Raw genomic sequence first — 21,509 nt, 5'->3', positions numbered from 1 at the left:
TGTTGTGTGAGACAATGTTGAGCACACTTCACTGTCCCTATGCCTGAGATAAGTGGACGTGTGTTTTTGTGTAGTGTTGCGATGCAGTGTGAGTGACCTGCCCAAAGGGGGAATATTGTGACTGTGCATGTGTCCTTCTTTGTGTATAATTCCGAGCTGGGACATAATGACATGTGTTCTTGGTGCCCATAGTGAACCCCATATGGTGGGGATGACGGCGCAACAATATGTTGGTACAGTTAATAACACAGGAATGTGTGTGCACTTACGTTCGATTGCGCCCACAGCATCGTGGATTTTGTGCACCTTTGATGATCATCAGCAATGGCAGGACGTGTGTGATGAGCCCGGGCACCGGACATGTAAGGCTGCCTGAGGTGAGTATTTCCTTTTATAGTCCCCGTTTCCGCCTGCTGAAACGTGGTGGTTGGATGGCCAATGTCACATTGGCGGTGTGCAGCCTCATAATGTGTCTGGCGGAAACACAGGTTCTGCCAGGCTGTTTCTGCAGCCTCGTGACCGCAACGGTCTATGCTGCCTGGCGGTGCCAGCGGGACCGCAGCAGTCTTTGCTCCATAGGCCCACATGACTCATAATATGGTGGTCCGACCACCAACCTGACGGCAGTTGGACCTCCAACGCTGCCAAGGGGGTTCCACGGACCACCAAATTTGTAATGAGGCCCTCAGTCTGTTAGACATCAGTAAGGATTCATGTAATGAGAAAGTGAACCTTGTGCCTATTAAAATCTTTTTCAAAGATTAAGATTAAAAAAATATATATTACAATTCAGATGTCTGTGGCATTCACAGAATGACTATACATGTATGGATTTTAACTTAAAAGGTTCTTCAATTGAGAATGATGTTCACATGTTTTGTTAATTCAACAAATTGACATATATTCTCATAGGAACAAAATAGATGTGGTGACCTTTCAGTAGACATGTGTTAAAAAAATGGCATACCGATGACATAATAGGAGTTTGCTTAAATCGAGTGTCTCCAACCAGTTGATCACAGGCTATCAGTAGCTCCCAGACTCCGTTAGAGTAGCTCACCGCCTGGAGTTCATTTTTAAATAAGCACAGTGTAATCACTTTCCTTTTAAAGTTTTCTAAATAGATAGTCTCAACACCTTATGTCCTGGTTCTAGTGAAATGTCTTTGCTCATAACAACTACAAGTGACAAAATAGCCTGGCATACACCATATACACAGAGGCGCTGAGTGTAATGTGCTGTTTATTACTATTCTTGGGGGAAGGGACATCAATACCAAGCAAAGGCTTCATCACTTGTGAGTCAGGAACCCTTCCCACACTCAACTATGGTACTACATTCTGTGCATACACTTATATACTACACTCTTTATAGATATATTTGTATATAAGCCTAACATTCACAAAAAAAGAAAAAAAAGGTAAAAGCTATTAATTCAGCCATAATTGGTTGGCCGATATTTTGGGGTCTGGAATGGCAAAACTTGGGTCTTCCACCTAAATACTGATTTAAAAATATCGTTAGACCGCTATATCATGATCAAAATAGTTTGACGACAAAAATATCTAAGATAAGTAAATCATTTTTCTACTTTTTACAATAATCTCAAAGTTTTAAGTATTGTTACCATTATACTGTTTTTATCACATTGGTTTTGTTTACTATGTTTTTATTTATCTACATATGCTACTATGAAGTTTTTAAAATTACTTTAAAAATATAGTAATTTATAATTTCTCTCATAGTAGGCTTTACTTGGGATGAGGGTAGAGTTCTTTTAATTGTATGCTAATTACAATTAATATATTTTTTTTAAATATCACTTATTTGTTTTTCGTTGTGGGTTTTTGTGGTGGATTGGGTGGGTTGTGTTTTACATAATACATAAAAATTGATAGTTAATGTATAAATTATACACATAATTAAAAGGGGAGCCATTATAGATCGCCAATTATTTTACAATCTAAAGGTATTTGCTTATATTTTATAGATAATATTTGTTAATATTTTTTAGGGGTTGTGGGGTATTTGGTGTCTTCGGAAAGTAGTGTTATTTTTAAAGTGAATGTTTGGCATTGGTAAATATGTAAAATGTTTAATGTTTGACATTGTTATTTATTTGTTTTCATGTTTCATAATTTTACAATAATTAACTTATTTTCGTTTTTGGAACGAGGGTTGATTGCGATATGAAATAGTATTTTAAAGAAAATATTTAACATTTGTTAGTTGACTAATCTATTCAGTCTGTTAAATTTTAAATGCTTTTTCATTTAACATATATTTCTCAAAGTTGCTTGATTTTCCAACCGGGAGGCTGCAGCCATACTAGCTACCTCCCCACTGGGCCTATTACGACTTTCCCCCTGGGTTGACGGGCGGAAAACAAGGTTTTGGCCCATCAGCTCAGCGGGAAAGTAGCATCAGCATTGTCGCTGGTTCGTAATCAAGCTGGCAGTAAGGCTGCCAACTACAGGGGGCACCAGCACCCTCACAATGCTGACTGCCTACACATCAGACAGTGAGCATTGCCAGGGTGATGGGGAGGGGGACCTCTGCACTGCCCATGCAAAGTGCATGGGCAGTGCAGGGGCCCCCCTGTGGCCCCCTGCACCTGTACACCGCCAGCCTTTTCATGTCGGTGAAACCGCCATGAAAAGGCTGGCAGAGAACTAGGTCGTAATCATCAGGGCGGAGCTGACTTCAGCGCTGCCCTGGCTAATTACCACCTCTGCCACCGTCAGTCATCAGAGACGGTGGTAGGCTGGCGGTCGGACCGCCACAATAGAGGCGGTCTGACAACCACCTCAAGCGTGGTGGTCCGAGGACCGCCACACTGGTAATCAGGCCCTATGTGTTTAATTTAAAAATAAACCTATTAAATGCTCATTCTTAGTTGAGAAGTATAAAATATCATGTAATTTGTTATAATAACGTAAAAGATGTAGATTTCAAAATTGAACATTTTTTCGTTCCAAAAATAATTTTTAATTAGTTAACAGGTTTTAATACTATTGTTTAGGTCTCTATTAGTTATGGGGAATTTGAGGCATACTAATACTTTATTTAAAAAATAGTTATTTTATATTTGGACTTGTTTTATTCTGATTCTGATTTATTAGTTTTTTTTTGTGGAATTTTTGCTTTTTTTTCGAAGTTGAAGCTATTTGGTTTATTAGTGAATTTCTGCAAGTTTCTGAAAATATTTTACTAGGAACTTATTTTGTTTTGATATAGTGAATCTGACACTCTTCTCAAATGAATATACTTTAATTAATATATTTTGCACTGGAAGTAGAATATTTGTGGTCACTCCCCAGTATCTGCTAGACTCCAAAAATCTTTTGATGGCTGGTGTGGTAAAATAAATAGCAATGGTGCTCCTGGTGTTTGCCACTATAGCTGCTAGGTGTCATTTATGGATTTGTATGTCATCTTTCTGTCTTGTAGGTGTGCTCTGTATCAAGCAATGGTTGTGTCCCTTTTCAAATAGTGTGTTATTTTCTTTTTCTTCCACCAATGGATGAATCTGTTCCATTTGGCAGTATGCCATTTATGTGTTACTTTCCTATCATTCTTTTTGGGAGACTAGATGTAAATCTGACCTCTTCCTCCTCATGTATGCACTTTCTCAATGTTTATCAGATTGAAGTTAGAATACTAATTTTGCACCCCTAAATATATACTTATTCCAATGTTTGTTAGACTTGAGTTAGAATAATAAATCTCAGTGTCCACTGTATACACGTTCCCTAACATTTGTCAGACCTGTTACACTAGTAAATGTTACACATCCCTCACAAACAATGTGCGCACTTTCCCCAGTGTTTGGTTAGAATCATAAACCCGACCCCTTCAAATGTATGCACTTTCCCCAATGTTTGCTAGACAGAAGTTAGAATAGCAAATTGTGCCCCTCAATATCTGCACTTTCACTGATGTTTGTTAGGATGCTGTTACAATAAATAGTAAGTCTGAATCCACCTGCATGTACTATCCTTAATATTTGTCGGACTGCAGTTAGAATAGTAAATATGACTCCTCCATGTATGCCCCTTCCCCATTAGTTGACACATTGGAGAAACCATGCCTACATGCAAATATACATTTACCCCAATGTTTGCTAGACTGGATTTAGAATAGTAAATCTGACCACCCCAATTGTGCTCTTTCCCCATTATTTGTTGGACTGGTGTCAGAATATTACATCTGACCCTGCCAAATGTATGCACTTTCCCCAATGTTTGCAAGATAGAATTTAGAAAAGTAAATCTCCACCCCTTCCTCCCCCATTGTATCCACTTTCCAAAATGTTTGTTAGGCTGAGGTTGGAGAAGTAAATGTGAACACCCTATCCCCAAATAATGTATGCACTTTCCCCAATTTTTGTAGGATTGTAGTTAGAATAGTGTACCTACATTATTTTTAACAGTTTTGAATTGGTGTTAGGTTACTATATGTTACTTCAATTTCGAATTTTAAACGATATTTGAGCAAATATAATTTCAATGGGTATACTTTGAAAATTACTTTATTTCTTTTAATAATTACTTTTCTACTGTGTTTTCTTTTTAAAATATGTTGTTACGTTTTTTAAATTATCAATATTTATGCATGTGTATATTCTGTTTTATTACTTAATGTAAATTAATAGTTTTTTACAGAATAATTTTGATTTGTATAATAACATTATTATAATAGAATTAATTGATAACATTATTTCAAAGAAGTATTTATTTTTTAAGATTTCGTAGTTAGTAAAATAATGTTTATATTAACTGATATATATTACATTTCAATTCATTTAAAAATAATGTAACATAGTAAACAATTATATTATTAATTACAATGAAATATATATACTTACAAATATAATGTTGATATTTTGGTACTAGGTATTTTTGCACTTTACTTCATAAAACTGAGCAGCGGCTCAGGCTGTTTGCACAAGAGTGAGGGCCCTGTGCATTTCCGAGTGGTGTTACCAGGCAAATAACAGAGAAAGTAAACCCCTAAGCTGCCTGCAGTTCACCTTTTTTCCTGCCCCAGTGGCAGCATATAGCCAAAAAAAGGAGGATCTGTTTCATTTTTTAACAAATACAAGTTACAATATTTGCAGGGACGTTTGTGAAAATCGTCAGATTTTTACAAAGTTTATGATTTTTTTTTACAAAGCATAAAATCAGAAAATACTGATGGGCCTGGCTCTGTACCCATTTCAGAGTATAAACACCACATTTTCTGACTGAATCCTTTAAAGATACTTATAGTTAATGGTGATGCCTTCACCAATCATTGCTTATGTACAGTCAAAGTGTTCAACTGGTAGAAGTAAGGGCACTTCTTTACAGCAAACTGACAGTTTTACCATTGGTTTTAAGGGCTATTGTTCTGTACACGGCATAGAAAAGATCTAATGTTGCCAGCCTCAGGGCACTGAGAACGTGAGATCCCTGCTCCTACATTACATTGACAAGAGCTGTGAATTTTGCCTGCTGAAGTAAAATAAAAAAGGTTAACAGAAAGTCTTACTGACAGTACCACAGTCATATTGATGCCACTGAGACATAGAAGGACAACGATGTGGTAAGCAGTGCCTATGCCAAGTCATCAAGAACTCTCAGAAAATAAACCAACAGATGGTATTTCAAGAAAATGAATCTAAAGAGCATACTTGGAACTTAAAGTGATTAAATACGCCTTACCTATTAGCCGATGCTTTTAGACAACTAGTCAAATAATAATTGAAGAGTAGCCAGTTGAATGGTCTTTCAAGTGAATCTGTGGACTGGAAAACATCCCACGCAGCGGAAAAAACAGCTGCTGCCTTGACAGGGGTTTCTCGACCAGCTTTGCTAATGTAGTGTAAAAGCAGCATCCTGGTAAAAATAGAAAAGTGAAAAAACAGTGGGTGGTTACATAATATTGCCTAGGAATCCACACGCTACCTGCAGCTCAGATAAAGATTCAGGCTGTTTCTACAACTTTGCCGGAAAACCTCTAGAAGCTGTGACCTGCAAACTATTACATTAAGTGGTTCTGTAAGGGGACTGAAGGGTGTCCCTTCTATAAATACTCAGAGGGGTCCCTGGTAGGAGTGATTGAATGTGTCTTTGTTCACTCCCCTGTGATAGAGCCCATGGGAGGAACAGCTTAGGGGGGGAGCTTTGTCTATATTCTCCACTGTGCTAGGCTCATTGCCAGTTGGGGTCAAGAGAGATGTATTGGGTGTGACCATTGCTTACCTTGTGAAACAATAAGTACCAGGGCCCTCTCCAGGAGGTTAGTTCTGCTTGCACCGCGCATTGCTGTTGGCAATGTAGCCAATTACAGTAATAACACAACTACTAACCATCACACCCTACAAGTGTGACAATTCTGACCATTCCAGCCCCCAAGCTACAAGAATGACTTTGGTGGCACGTATGAGTCATTTTTAATGGATGTTGAATTAATAAACAACTGTTGTTGAGCTTGTCTCTAAATTATACAAACAGTGACAACATGTGGCAGACTGGCATAAGTGCCATCGTTGACAATTCTGGATAGGTTCGATTTCCCAGGTGTTCTGCTGATGGCAAAGGGCCTCAGAGTGGAACAGTGGGCACAACACTGGATTAGAGGAGGCTCGGCCTGCCCAGTGTAGTGCTATCACTGGCTACCAGTGCCTGATGACTGCAGAGAAGTGGGATTTGTAGGCAGGATAGAAATCAAATAGAGAACGTGCCCTTGTTGTCTTCTGCCTAGGAAGGGTTGTCACAACCTTACACTTTCCTTTGCAGCCATAGCTGAGGAAAATACTTTGCAACGTGCATTCTATATGTATGTACCTATATGTCTTAAAATGTATGTTTTTTTATTCATTTCACATTCTTGTCTATCTACTTGCCACTGAAAAGCAGCGAGTGCTTGAAGCAATACCTGAGCCTACATGTCAAAAAACATAAACGCATATTACACCTAGAAATATCCAATCAGTGCTGCCGTGCAGTAACCTCGATGAAGCCCCAACCCGTAACATGAAGCAGACAGACAGTTGATGAGTAAAAGAATCATGACTTTGAAATGTATTTCATTTGCTGTTAAAGGATGGAGAGTGCAGTAGAGTGTATGTTTGTGTATGTCTTAGTTTGTTCGCCCTGCTTCCTTTCCACTGGACTTCAGTCACTGCTGACTCAGGGATCTGACGCTTCTTTGTGGGTGCATTACTGTTGCTTCTTATTACACACTGTGGACATACATGCACTCGCTAGAGCTTTATAACTCATATCAATCAATGAAGTATATTTCGGTTTTGAAGAGGGAGACCTTGGTAATGCATTTTTTTCTTGCTTGGGAGAAACAAAGGTGCAGTGCAAATCAGAAATAATGAAAGTAGGTGTCTCCATGTTTACTCCACATCAAAAATGCACACACGTCTTTCAAATTGCCTTTTTTCAATATGGCCCTAATAATGCTTTACAATTTACACCTTCTTACCCATATTATAATGATTACAGAGCCTGACTTCCCTAGTTTCCTCTTGTCACACAGGATGACATCTAACATTCAAGGCTGAGCACTGCAATTGCATTTTACTACAGCCCCCATGTGTCGACCTGCAGAAATGATACCCCAAATTCTATAACTCCAAGTTTACAAATATATCTTACCATCCACCTACAAGGAGACCACCACAACCTAGGCGGAGACATCCGAATGGATGCGAATAGGCAAATACTACATACAGAACCCAAATGACACACCTGACACCCACTCACTGGAAACCACATAATTATAACCCATATCATAGGCTCTGTCATGCTCGTTTTGGACTACTTGACCCTCCGGTCAACAGGAACCACAACCAGCCTCAACGACGCAGGCCACAACACTCAAGAGGAAGAAGAATTTAACTGAGGATGAGACAACGCTTTTAGTTAAATTTGTAATCAAACACTACAGGCAACTACATGGTCTGCCTCTATATAACTTGGTGAAGCAGAGAAGGCATCCTTTTGCAGAAAGCCACAGATTATGTAAATACATTGGAGAGGAGGCACACACTGTGGGGTCATTAAAAAGAAATGGCAGGATGAGAGGAGGCAGGTGAAGAACTCCAGGATTTAGGTGGGAAAGGCTATTTCTGAAGCTGGACTTTGATCCTATTTAGATCTCGCCTCCCGCGAAGAGCCTGTCCCCTCCACAATAAACCACGACATGCTATATCGCTTACTGCTAGACAGCCCTAACATAAAGCCATGTAAGAACTGAATCCTCTCTCAATCTCTACAAGTTAGCCTACAACCAGTCAGGCAAATCTGTTCTTCCCACACTTCTTCAATGTTTTGTAGACATCACACAAATATCACTCATACGTAGCCTCTAACACACACATCCTTCAAATATGATACTACTTATATTAATCTCCTTTCACTCTTCCTTATTCTCATATGATCACTATTACAAGTAATTTGCTGGCTACATATCAGGCCGCAGTGCTTCCTAATATGGCAGGGTGACACACAGGGCCTATTTACAAACATGTTAGTACAACACATACAGGTATATCACTAGGATATCAATGTCACTGTCTTGCTGCTTTGCTTTAAGGATTACTCATAGTTTGTGTGCTTTGGGCATTTTTATTACTTGTTCTTACAGTACCCATTTTCCCTGTCCATGTTGTTACAGCCCCTGTTGTATTCCATTGTTTCTACTTCTGTCTCCATACTTTCAGTGCTGTTCTTGTTTGAGTGCAGATTTGTTTCCCTGTATTCTAGGGCCACATGCAGAAAGCCTTTTTGAGGTTGCAAATGGGCCAGTTCGCAGAATCGCAAACGCAAAAAGGCTTTTTTAGATGTACAGAACCCTATTTGCGGTTCAGTAACCTATTACTGAATCGCAAATTGAATTTGCGACTTCGATATTAGGAAGGGGCATGTTTAGGACGTCCCTCCCTACTACTGAATCTTAGTGGTATTTGTGAATGTTTTGCATCCTAAATGTGGTTGCAAAACATGTGCACTTTACCACCTACTTCAAGTAGGTGGTAACCCATTCGCGACCCCTTCCCTTTTGTGAATGTTTGTAAAAAAATATTTTAAGAGCAGGCAGTCTAGTCTTAAAAAACGAACTGTCTAGTCTTAAAAAATTAAAAGAAAAATTCCTGTTTTCCTTAAAGGACAATGGGCAGCATTAAAAAAAAGATTGCTTTATTTAAATGCAACCACAGTCATGGTGAGCCGCTGACCGCAGCAGGCCACCATCCCTGTTATTTTAGCAATTCCCAATGGGTTGCAAGCCGAGACCTACCTCTTTAATATTCTTGAGGTAGGTCTTGCAAAATGTGTCAAAGACATATCTGTACATTGGTGTTTGCAATTACCAAATAACAAATTGCAAAAAGTATCTTTGGTAATCGCAAACTATTACCTTTGTGCATGTGGCCACTACTGTTCTTAGCTCTGTCTCCATACATATAATCTTGTCATTGTTTCTGTGCAGACTCCTTGGCCTGTATTTCAGTGTTCCCCCATGTGTCTACTTCCAATCCTGTTCTTTTTTTACTAGAATCCATATCTGCTTTTCCTGAGCACTGGTTCTTCTTTCAGTTCCTATTACTTCATTCTCTTTCTCCTCTCTAGTGCTTATGCGACACCTTGGGGCCTCATTACAAGTATGGCAGTCCCAAGGACCACCACACTCGCATTGGTGTTCGGACCGCCGCATTCCAGGCGGTTCGACCGACCAATTACAACTCTGGTGGACCTACCCGCCAGGGGACCTCCATCCTCACCAAAAACATGGCAGTCAGATCTGAACTCAGCACCGCCTGGCTGATTACAACTCCCATCACTGCCAGCCTTTCCATGGCAGTGTGAACGGCCTGTAAAGGCTGGCAGTGAGGGTGTGTTGGGGCACACAGGGGGGCCCTGCACTGCCCATGCACATTTCATGGGTCTGTAGGAAAAGCAAGGCTGGGCAACACTGTCTCAAACTTAGGGTATGGAGTATCTGTAACAAATATCTTCGCCTTTGAATCACGTAAAACTTAAGGAACAAAAAAAAAGTGCAATGTGCTGTGATATGAGACATTATCAGAAGGGTACAGTGTGTGAGCTGTCTGAAGACACCAACTGAGGGGAAAATAAAACAAATATACATGAAATATGCTGAGACCTTCAGAATCCAAACTGAGAGTCGAAAATCCATCAGGGATTTCACATGCCATTATGTCCTCACCATCTACTGTTGAACGGTACGTACCTCTTGTACGTCATCTGCTGTCAAACACGATTCTATATGACCTGTTTTAGGTAACATTTGACCCATCCCTTGGTATCTTTCCATGCTTTGTACTTTCTTCCTGCCTTCCTTTTGTCTATTGGAAAATATATGTGTTATATAATTAATTTGTGTTTTCCTGCTGCCTTCCTTTTGTTTATTGGACTATATATGTTTTATCTAATTTTGTCTTAAACAGGTATTACTCAGTTCCAGAACAGTAGTTAGATCTGACTATGCTCCAGTCCTGTCCATCTTCTTCCAACTTTTCAGGACATCCCTTGTGTGTGCTAAACCCCTCCTCCTGAATAGCCCTATCCCTGCAGAGACCAAGTTCTCCCTATTACTTAGTCCAATACTAGTCTTAGCAGAGGTCATAAATAATAACAACAAAAATAACTTCTTACATGGTGTTTCATAACTCGTTGTTGTTTATGACTAACAGCACAGGTGCTACTATTACCCAGTGTAGTGGCATTCAATTTACTGACCTTAGGTGGATGGAAGGCTGAGTTGTCCCTGCAATGATTTGAGCTCATGACATGCACTTCAGCAGCAACCTTTTAACTCACTGAGCCATCTTGTTGGCTGAGTTAAGATGGGATGGGGTTGAGGTAAGGTTCAGTCTGATGTAAAGCTGAAGCGTGAGGATGAGGAGTTAGATGGGAGGGAAAGTGAGGAGGAATGGGGTGACGTGGGACATAATGATGAGGTGAATTTAAGTGATAGTGAGTAGATAGATTGATGTGTGGTTGAGGTGAAGATGAAGTGTGGTTAGGATTTACTGAAGGGATTGTAGTATAGGCCAAGGCTTGGAAGGCATGGGGCTGAGTTAGAGTTGAGGTTAGGTTTCGGCCAGGTTGTGGTCAGGCTGATTGAGTTTCAGGTTTAAGTAAAGATGGAGTGAGATAAGGCTGAGCTTAGGTCAAGGTGAGATCAGATTGCTGTGAGGTGATGGGTTGAGGGTGAGGTGAGGAGGAATTAAGGTTGATGTGAGGTGATCACACACCGGTGACTAAGTTATAAGGCAGCTAGGTACAACTGATAGAATTATACACCTATCCAGAGCCCTGTGCATATTCCCACACAGATTAACCAAAGTCACTGATCCAAACATATGTAGACCCAAATAACTCTATGCACCTATGTGTATAAAGATTTTGTTGATGTGACTACCCTTTCCCTCAGTCTTTAAGGTTAGGTACCACTATGAGTTGTGACCCCGGATACCACCTCCTCTGAAATCAGCTCCAATGGTATCTTAAACATAGAGAAAGCAGAAATGCTACTCTCTGCCTTAGGGTATGTAGGACTGCTCTTGCAAGAGCTCCCCTTGAGAAATGTTTGTCACCATTTACAACATTTAACACACTGGCACCAGAAGGGGCAAGAGCACAAACAATGTACGCTGGTCCTGCAAGGCAATGTAATCCTTTTCCACCTTCTGGTGCCGTTATTTGAATAAAATAAATCATTGCACTAAGCTTTGATTAAGGGATTCTACGGCCATATGCGATTAAATGTATTGCTACAGGTACTTTCTTTGCATTGCACTGGCTGAAAGGGTGCCTCAGCCAGCCTATATTGTTTTAAACAGATTTTATTGGTATATAGCAAGAGAACACTGGGAGAACCAATAGGCCATTCCATGCATAGTAATCCAATTTCAGTTATCAATAACAGTATATAATCCAATAGCCCATCCCAGGTGAACCCAGCATCCCTAATCTCACCCCAATTCAACTAAGAACCCCTCCCCCTTTGTGCGTTGCAGATCAATAACATGCTTCCATGTACCTAGCCTCCCCCTTTGATCTGCTAGTTCATCTATTGAATGACGAAACCCGGTCTGAGCAATTTCCTGCCACTTTCCCTCCCATCCCCCCCCATGTAGATCGAGTCTGGGAGTTTGTAGGGGGAAAGACCATTTGTCTGAATTTCTCCACCAGCGTCGTCCATGCCCTGGCCCCAACTGAGGAACAATCATTTCCGAGGGCCTCCAAGGTCAATGTTTCTCCTTCATAATCTGCCCATTTTAGGAGTTCCTTGCACCATGTTAGTACCTGGGGGCCCCAAGTAGATTTCCAATTACGGGTAATCTCCCGCTTGGCCAGTATGAAGCCCAGATCCATGAATTTACTGGATATTTTGGTCTTCAAGGTGTGTGGAAAGTCACTTAAGAGACAGTAGGAGGGGTCTCTAGCCACCTCTCTGTTGACCAATGTTGAGAGGGAGTCCACAACCTCCTGCCAATAGAGTTGAAGTTGAGGGCAACTCCAAAGCATAGGAAGGAAATCTGCTCTCACTTGATCACATTTTGGGCATTTAATCTCAGTCACTGTAGGCATTTGGTTCAACCTATGAGCGGTTAGGTAGGCTCTGTGTAAAATGTAAAAGTTTATTAATTTGAATCTGGCAATGCACAATATTTTAGGCATTCTCTCCAACACTATGTCCCATCTTTCATCTGTAAAGGATTTGCAGATATCAGCTTCCCATTTCTGGTGTATGTTTGCTAAGGGCTGTAGGGAGTAATTATTTATCCTACAGGCACATGACTGCCTTCAGCATGCCCTCTGCTGTAGCTATGTATGTGCAGCTAGAGTGTGTGGGTGGTTCTGTCCAGCCCTCCCCCCAATGTTACCTTATAGTGGCCACTAGGGCCCCGTGTATCAGGAAGTGTTGAGGGCTTAGTCAAACTTGGACTGTAATTCGTTGTGGGAGAGTAACACAACATCCCTGAATATATCCCCCACTGTGTGTACTCCTGCCTCTCTGAGTTGGTATAGTCCTTGCCAATTATTACTGTGTAGGAGGATCGTTAAATAGTCCAGTGGGAGCTCAGAAGAATATGGGCACTTAGTTCTGTTTTTCTGTAGGCATCTACGCCAGCAATACGCCACTACCTCATGCTCCATCGTTGCGCACTGCTGCGGATCCCTCATCCCCAAAAAGAGCTGAGTTAGCTCAGACCCAGCCCGTGTTCTGAGTCGCCTGTCATCATGAGGGTTCTGGTGGCTGCTCATCCATTGCGTGAGGTATTGCAGCTGTGCCACTATGGAGTAGGCTTCGAAATTCGGTGCTGCTAGCCCACCCAACACAGTAGGTCGCTGCAATTTGGAAAGTGCCACATACTTGTGCCTGCTCCCCAGATAAAGGATAGAGTCAGGGAGCCTATTTCCATGAAAGAGCTCGAGGGATTTTAATAGCTGATGCAGTGAAATATTAGAGGAGTCGAGGAAGCATAACCATTTTTAACAGTGCCACCCTGTCCATCACTGATAAAGGGAGAGTGCTCCAAAAGTACATGGTCCGCTTCAGGGAACAAATCGTCCGCCCGATGTTGTCTTCTACGACATCAGAGGGGGTGTGATAAATTCTCACCCCCAAATATCTAATGCAATGTGGTTCCCAGTGCAGAGAGTCCAACGATACAGGAGGGGACATGCCCCGGTTAACCAGGAACAGGCTGGTTTTCGTCCAGTTAACCCTAAGGCCCAATATGTCACGAATGATTTCAGCAACCGCTGGGCCCCTGGTAGGTCCTCCCTATTGTCCCGAAGGAGCAACAGAAGGTCATCCGAGTATAGTGCTATATGTTTACATTCAGACAATACCTTGGGGCCTGATAATCTCCACCCAGGTGGGATGAGAGTGCAATGCGTTCCATCACTACAGCGAACAGTAACGGTGAGAGAGGGCGCCCCTAGCAGGTGCCACATTCTATCTCATAGCTTGGTGATATATGTTTGCCAGTCCTAACTCTAGTGCCCAAGGCTGCATAAAATAGTTGGACCCACTTTAAGAACCCAGTGCCCAGGTGGAAACACGTAATCACTTGGCCAAATAATTCCATTCCAGGCTGTCAAAATCTTTTTCGATATCTACCGATAATATCGCAGCATTTGGGGCTGTGGCAGGAGGTTTTTGCCATGACAGCAGCAGTCAACAGATGTTCAGCACTGTGTTGCGGCCTGGAATAGAGCCCGATTGATCTCTATGTATCAGCCGAGGCTTACAGTGTAATAGTCTGGTGGCAAGTATTCTACTAAGAATTTTGTAATCTGCGTTCAGGATTGATAGAGGCGATAGACCTTCATGTCGTGAAGCTGTTTCCCGGGTTTTAGCAGCGGTACTATTAGGGCCTCTCTGGTGGTGGGCCGTAGGACCTTTAACAGCTTGGCCTCATTGTCCATTTCCAATAATCTAGGTGCCATTTGTTCTACGAAGGAGGTATAGAACTCAATCGGAAGCTGTCAGTTCCCGGGGTTTTTTCTCGTGCTGTATGCTTAATGGCTGCTTTCACCTCAGGCAGTGTAATCTCCCCACCCAACAGTTCGGCATCCTCTAGTGACAATCTATGAAACCTTAGTGGTACAAGAAAGGCCTTAATTTTACCTCGTGATACTTGGGACTTGCTTTTGTAAAAATAGTATAGTAATCATAAATAGCTCTATTGATGTCTGCTTGCGTATTCAGAGAAAGGCCATTATCCGTTTGAATGTCCATTATTGCCATTCCTCTAGTATTGGGATTCACTAACCAGGCCACAAGCCATCCTGCTTTGTCCCTGGATTCATGGGCCATTATCATATAGTTTCAATAGTCATAACAAAGGAGTCGTTCCACTTGCTCCGCTACTTTTCCTTTTGCCACCAGTATGGTCTCCCGATCGGCCAGGCCCCTTGAGTTATCCAGCTCGATACATCTCAATGCAGTTTCTGCAGCCTGAACCTCCAGGAGTAGGGCCTTCTGGACTCCAGTCAATTCAGCTATACAGCGGACAGCACGACCGTCTTAAATGCAGCCCCTTCTGTACCTCTCGAGTCAGTGGACTCATTGTTCTCCAGGAAGTATTGGGTGATACATGTGCCAATTTGCACCCTAAACAGAGGGTCAGTCAAGGCTTCTGGTCTAAGCTTCAAAGTAGGTAGAGGGGACGGATCATCACCCCATCTCAGGTGGAGGAGAACCAGGTTATGGTAAGATATAGTTCTCGCAAGATACTCTATGTTATGTATTTTCTGGTGTAGGGGTTGGCATGCTCAGAAACGTATCTAACCGCACAGCACATGCAAACTGTATATAGGTAAATAGAATGAGTAGTTCCTGTCCTGTGGGGTTAAAGTGTGCCAGGAGTCGACCAAATTCCAATTCTTCCCGAGGGAAGTGAACATTTGGACTAGTTTGTACACCGGTGAATCAACCAGCGGGGGGAGTGACCTATCTAGGTCTGGATCTCCAACACAGTTAAAATCACCCTAGTACCTCTCCTGTCAAATAAGGGAAGAGCTCTCTGGATAGTTCGGCAAAGAAACTAGCTTGATTGACATTTGGGGCATAGATGTTAATGAGCGCTATGTCCTTGCATCTAGCTGAGCCCTTAGAGCCACATATCGCCCCTCGGGGTCTACCTTATGGTCCATGTATTGGAACCATATCAGGACCCCCCTGGCGTAAGCGGAATAAGTCATATAATATAATTGTCCTCTCCAGCGGCGCTGCAGTGCTACTCCCTCCTTCTGAAGCGTGTGCGCTTCTTGCAGTAGGGCCAGGTGGACACTTGAGAATCCTTCTCACATTCCAGGAGAATATCTTATAACGTGTGGGAGTGGTCATGTTGTGGTGTAAGAAAAAGAAATGAACTCAGCAGGGATGTCGCTATCTGATTCAAGTGGGCCTGGAACCTGACAAATGTGGCCATTTGGAAGAAAGCATCACTCACACTGCACACTGCACAATCCCCAAATAACCAAAACAACAATAGTACAACCCAACTCCCCTTCCCCAGGACTGGTTGGGAAACCCTCCCTATCCAAATCAAAGTAACAAGACACCGTGTGGACAGTATCCTCTACCTTCACGGTTAAGCAGTGGATGAGGACCGTGCAGCCGCTGTGCCAACCAAGGAGCTGCATAGCTGGGCGTGTAGGAGTGGCAGGTCCCAGTTTTTGGTATCCTGGTATGCAGCTCAAGGCCGCATGTACAGTTCCAATGGCCTAAGGCAGCAACCTCCAAGTCCCCATGAGAGCTACTCTCAAATTATGTAATCTGCTTTGCCAATAGGGAGTTCCTGTTCAGAATCTGATGAGTCCGAATGATCTGACCGGGCCGTGACACTACTTGAAGCAGATCAATTGTCTTCCCTTGGATACTCTTGGTGGGAGACAGGGCTGACTGGCACCCCCGGCCGAAAGGCTGCAATATTCTTCAGAGCCCGTTGCCAGGTCTGCCTAGTCTCTTCGGCAGAGGGTGATCCCCATTGGAGCTTCCTCTTCTTACGTTTTAGTCATTTCATGTGTGGTGTCCGATAGTCTTGGGCTCCCCACGAGGACTGTAAGGGCTGTTTCTCTATCCATGTCCATGCCTCATGAGGCATATTAAGGAAGAGAGTTGTGCTCTGCGACACAACTAGAAGTCGGGCCGGAAAGATCATAACATAGGAAACACCCATTAGCCAAAGTTATCGTTTTGTAGCCAGGAACGTGTTTCTCCGATTTTGGACTTTCTTAGAGTAATCAGGAAACACCATAATTTTACTACGGCCCATTGTTATTTCCCCTTTCTTCCGAGCTTGAGCCAAGATAAAGTCCTTATCTTTATAGTGTAGGGGCCTCGCGATAACCACTTGCTGTGGGGCCACAGGTCTGGGTGGGTGAGAAGGGACCGTGTGGGCTCTCTCCAGAGCTTAAAACAGGGAAAGACCTATTAAAGCTAGTTTTTCCTTTATCCAGAACTCCAGGAAAGCAATCATGTCATGGTCCTCTGAGTTTTCAGGAATTCCCACTATACTTGTTCCTTCTGGAGCGATTTTCCACATCTTCTGCTCGTTGTTCAAGTAATCGGACTCTGCCCTTCCCACATCTCTGCAGCAGTCATGCTCACAAACTGTGCTTGCTCACTCCACGCAGTACGGGTGCTACGCCTGCTTTCAGTCCCCATATCAGCTCTGGCAAAACCTACAATCCACCACCGGGTTTCTGGATGCTACCATGGGAGTAATCTTCAGAGAGCCACTGGGTAATGTTATTCTGACTTGCTGGTATGGCATTTGCAACTGGAATTGCTGCTTCACATGCACTTGTTGCTGCAGGTTTCCCACCACCTGTTGCCCACTGCCGCAGTCAGAGTCACTGGAGATGCCTCTACCACTGTCACCAGTGCAACAGGACTTGCTGATGCCACCAGCACTGCTTCGCTACTCTCCTGTTGTCCTCATCCTCACCAACACTGTCATCATCGTTCTGTAGCTTACAGGCCCCAGATCCTGCAAATGCTCATCAAACTCTGGAACACAAATGATGATAGCAATCAAGGTGTAACTACACCCAGCAGGGTTAGGCTCCACCAACCATGGATTGTTGGTTGCCACAGGCAACCCTGAATAAGAGCTTGCTTGTTATGTTCCCTGAATCTAACGAGAGGAGCTGCTGTCAAGACTGGGTTGGAGCTAATGAGACGCTAGCTGCAGTGGTGGCACCAGAATCTGCCACAAGGATGCTCTAGGCACTACAGATGGTGGTGGTGTCTTTGCCACTGATCATGCTATTGTTGCTTTTGTCTGTTGTTGCTGCAGAGCTGGGATTGGCTGGAGAAAGTGACAGGACTGATGCATACGCCGGTAGGTGGTGGCAGGAGATTTTGTGTTTTCCAACTGCAAATCATCAAGCCAGAGGAAAAGGTTGGGGGTGGTGCTGATGGTACTCCTACTGCACCAGCTGGCATCACTGGTGATTAGGTAGTTGTCAAGGTGCTGCTGTCGCAATCCCTATTTGTATCTTTTGGACAATGTTTGAGCTTGCCTACTATTTTTGGAACACCTGGATCCAACAGTCAATGCGTATTCAAAACCAATAATCAAAATGTCTGTTTAAGTATTCAACAGACATACGTATAAGTAGATTTTTGGTGCTTATTATCTGTACAGAGCATGTGTGCTGGGGTGTGTGCATGCGCATCAACATATCTGGATGTCTCGTCTGTGCTTCCAGACACTACAGCAAAGACACCAAAAAATACACTAGGTCCAAATACTGGACGACTCGAGTCAAAATACTCAATTATCCTGGAAGGTGTGGGCCCCACCCCAACGTTTCTGATGCATAGATTAGATTTCAGTATCCCACAGATCCCTAATGAGGAGTACTTGTACAATACCACACGAATTACACATGTGAATGAACCTCCGAAGAAAGAGTTCTACTCCTCCAATCGCATGAGCCTTTTCTGGCTGTGCAGAAATGATGAAGAGTGTATCGAGATAAGGAAAGCACAACTTAATTCATGAGTTGGAGTAGTGAAAATTCTTAACACAATATGTGTCATAAGAAGAGGACGCTATAACCGGTCCTCTTGCGTTACCTCCAACCAGAGTTCACTTCCTCATGTATAAGGGTTATAATGAGAAGAAGACCAAACAGCGGATGCTGGGGCCTAGTTCTCATGAGCATAGCCGGTCAGAGGGGCCAACTACAATGCCATATTTGTTGTTTTTCACTACCCTACTAGAGCATTTTTGTTTGCTTACGTGGACACTAAGCAGGGAAGAATGAAGTTTCAAGGCCTCCTTTAGAAACTGCAACACGTGCCCCACCCCCTACACTGCATCTGTCCTGGGTTTGCCCCCCTACAAGCAACATGTTCTTCTTTTTAATCCTCACTGCCATCCAGCGCATGCCATCTGATTAATTCTATTTGGGAAGCATCTGGGTAAAAACAAGATCACATAATTGTGTGAGATGTAACTTGTGCTAGTACTACGCTGTCTTTTAATCTCCATCTGGTGCGTACCAGCAGGTACACTTTATCTGTGCCCTTTTTCAGTTGCCTGAAACCACTCTAGGGACAGTTAAAACATTAGAGTTTGTGGTACCTTTGCTATGCCAGTGACAGGGAGAACCCCCTTAGTACCCCACCATCTCAAACATATAAAGGATTTTTCGGTAAATGAAAACAATTCAAGAAACAACTGGGCACGATGAATGAAAATCAACCTTTGTCAGCTCACTGTCATGCCGGGTTACAAATGGGATGATCTGAAGGTCACAAGTTTGAAGCCTGGCAAAGAAGGCTCAGACTTCAATCATTCAAAGGTCAGTACATGGAGTACTATAACATCTGTAAGTTGAAGTGCCAAAAATGGGGTACAAGGCAGACAAGCATTTGTAATGCAACGGGTCTCGCATTTCTCCGAGTTAGAGCTATTAGCAGTTGTAAACTCCCAACCGGATTTTTCTTGCCACATTAAATGGAAAAAAGCGCGATCGCACTGCTACAGTTCACTCGTAGTGAAACCTATCGGCAAAAGTGCAATTATCTATGTAACCGGCAAAAGTGCAATTAACTATGTAACAGGGTCGATGTCATGCAAAGCGCTCGACTTCTGGCAAGCGAGATCGTGCTGCGAAAAAAGATAAAAAGTAGTCCACAAACGAGATGGAAAAAAGCAAGTCTTGTATGTTTTCAGTACTTCGTTGCTGTGCTCGAGGAGGGCTAACCACTGGAAAAGGCATGACGTATGCATGCCTACCACTAATGAAGGCAAGCAGATTTTAAAAAGCAATAAAAGACACTGACGTGACATGGACGGGGCTCCGAGCCCTTTTCTAACTACTAAAGCGTCTCGCAAGTGATTCGTATGCGCATGTGCATGCGATGCAGACTTGACCCCAAAATAAGGGATAAAGTACTCCTGCCATACATTAGTTGAAGTTAAAGTTTATTTAACAGTATTCAGTTATTTAAAACCATTACGCAAACAATAAAACATAATGTTAAAACATACAGTCAATTGCAGCTCAGAATATAAAAGTACACAGGTTGACATTATGCTATTCGTAGAAACCATTCTATTACCACTAATAACAAAGTTTAGAGCTTAAGGTTGGCTTTGGCCAAAAAAGGCTAAAGTGCTAAAAACAGAGATCTCAATGTCTATGGTAAGAGTACAAAGAGCAGCGAGACAGAGAGCGAACTTGTAACATCTGCACCATTAGTATACGCTCTATAGCATACAATGTAAAATTTCAAAGATAAAAATGCAACTATTCATAAAAGCCTCTGAAACCTAAAAAAGAGATAGGCACCCCTGTGTCTGTAATAAAAGTGTAAAAATTTCCAGGTTTGGGAAAACAGTTCTCCTCTATGACATATAGAGTGTTCATGATCATCTTTTTATCCTCTACACAAAATGCTTCAAAGCTCTATAGCCTTTCCCTGGTCTTCCTCCCAACGGGTTACGGGCCTAGAGATGAGAGGTCAAGGATGGCGGAAGTGTACTTACAACTTCCACACAATTAAAACTTATTCTAACCCACTATCTCATGCTTGATTTTCAGGGGCTGATGTAAGATGGGTAACTCCTGACTGTCCATTAAAACAGTGTTGATGGAGCACAGTTCAGTTAACTAATCATGCGTCAGTGTTCTGTATCATTAAGCTCTGAGAGCCTACTCCCAAGTTTGTCTAAAAATTTCACCAGTCTGCAACTGAGCTGTACATCCTCCTCATTAAACCCAGCCTTGATTGCCGGTCTATACCTAGGCAGCCCCCTTTGGAGCCATGCTGGTCCAAGGAAAGTCTTGCGGTCTTACCGCAATGCCTTTACAAAGACATATCTGATGGATCAATGTTTCTGGGACTAGCCCACAAAGTCAGCAAATGCCTTGTTTCAACTGGGGGACATACACCTACATCGGAAAGGCATCCCGTGCGATACTTCAAGAAGGCTGTTTTAATCCTTGTATAACTGCTGTGCCCAGATAAGACTGTGGGGCAAGTCTGTCATTTGATGACAAAGTAAGCCAGGCATGGCTTCTCTTCGTTAGGGTTTCTTTGTCCATTAAATGTGAATGGATTTTAATGCTTTCCTTGGTCACCTGCTTGACTAGCTGGTATGAACTAAGATGATCCCATTGATTTATTAGACCCAGTGTTGTCCGGGAGGACTGTAGGTAAAGCCGGACAGGAGAGCTAGGCTGCCTGTTGATTTCCACCCAAAGAAGGTAGCTTAAAGTGCCTTGACTTGCTGCCTTAAGTTTGTAGCATAGACTAATAAAAGCCCCATTTCTCGCAATTGACTGTCTAACCAGGCCAAATTTGAGACAAACCTGGGCAGGCGATGTATAATTTGGTAGACAGAACAGTGCCTTGAAGAGCTTTGTGACCATTTTGTCCAGTTGCACCCTATCTCTACCTCTCAATGCTTCACTTCCATATATTATTGTGGGAACTAATTTGGCTTG

At 42.6% G+C, this 21,509-nt stretch overlaps 1 protein-coding gene across 4 annotated transcripts in view; it reads right to left on the bottom strand.

The window, feature by feature from the left end:
• The window catches only part of ABHD3 (abhydrolase domain containing 3, phospholipase), a 336,327-nt gene that overhangs the window by 108,579 nt on the left and 206,239 nt on the right, over nucleotides 1-21,509 (bottom strand). For all 4 annotated transcript variants that reach the window (XM_069220003.1, XM_069220002.1, XM_069220004.1 and 1 more), the window contains one exon: nucleotides 5,706-5,879. In XM_069220003.1, coding sequence (XP_069076104.1) covers nucleotides 5,706-5,879 — 174 coding nt within the window. The remainder of the gene's footprint in view (nucleotides 1-5,705; nucleotides 5,880-21,509) is intronic.

The sequence above is a fragment of the Pleurodeles waltl genome, chromosome 2_2 (genome assembly GCF_031143425.1).
Source record: "Pleurodeles waltl isolate 20211129_DDA chromosome 2_2, aPleWal1.hap1.20221129, whole genome shotgun sequence".
NCBI lineage: Eukaryota > Metazoa > Chordata > Amphibia > Caudata > Salamandridae > Pleurodeles > Pleurodeles waltl.
Note: the sequence above shows the minus strand (reverse complement) of the source record. Positions and strands in the feature narration are given on the sequence as shown.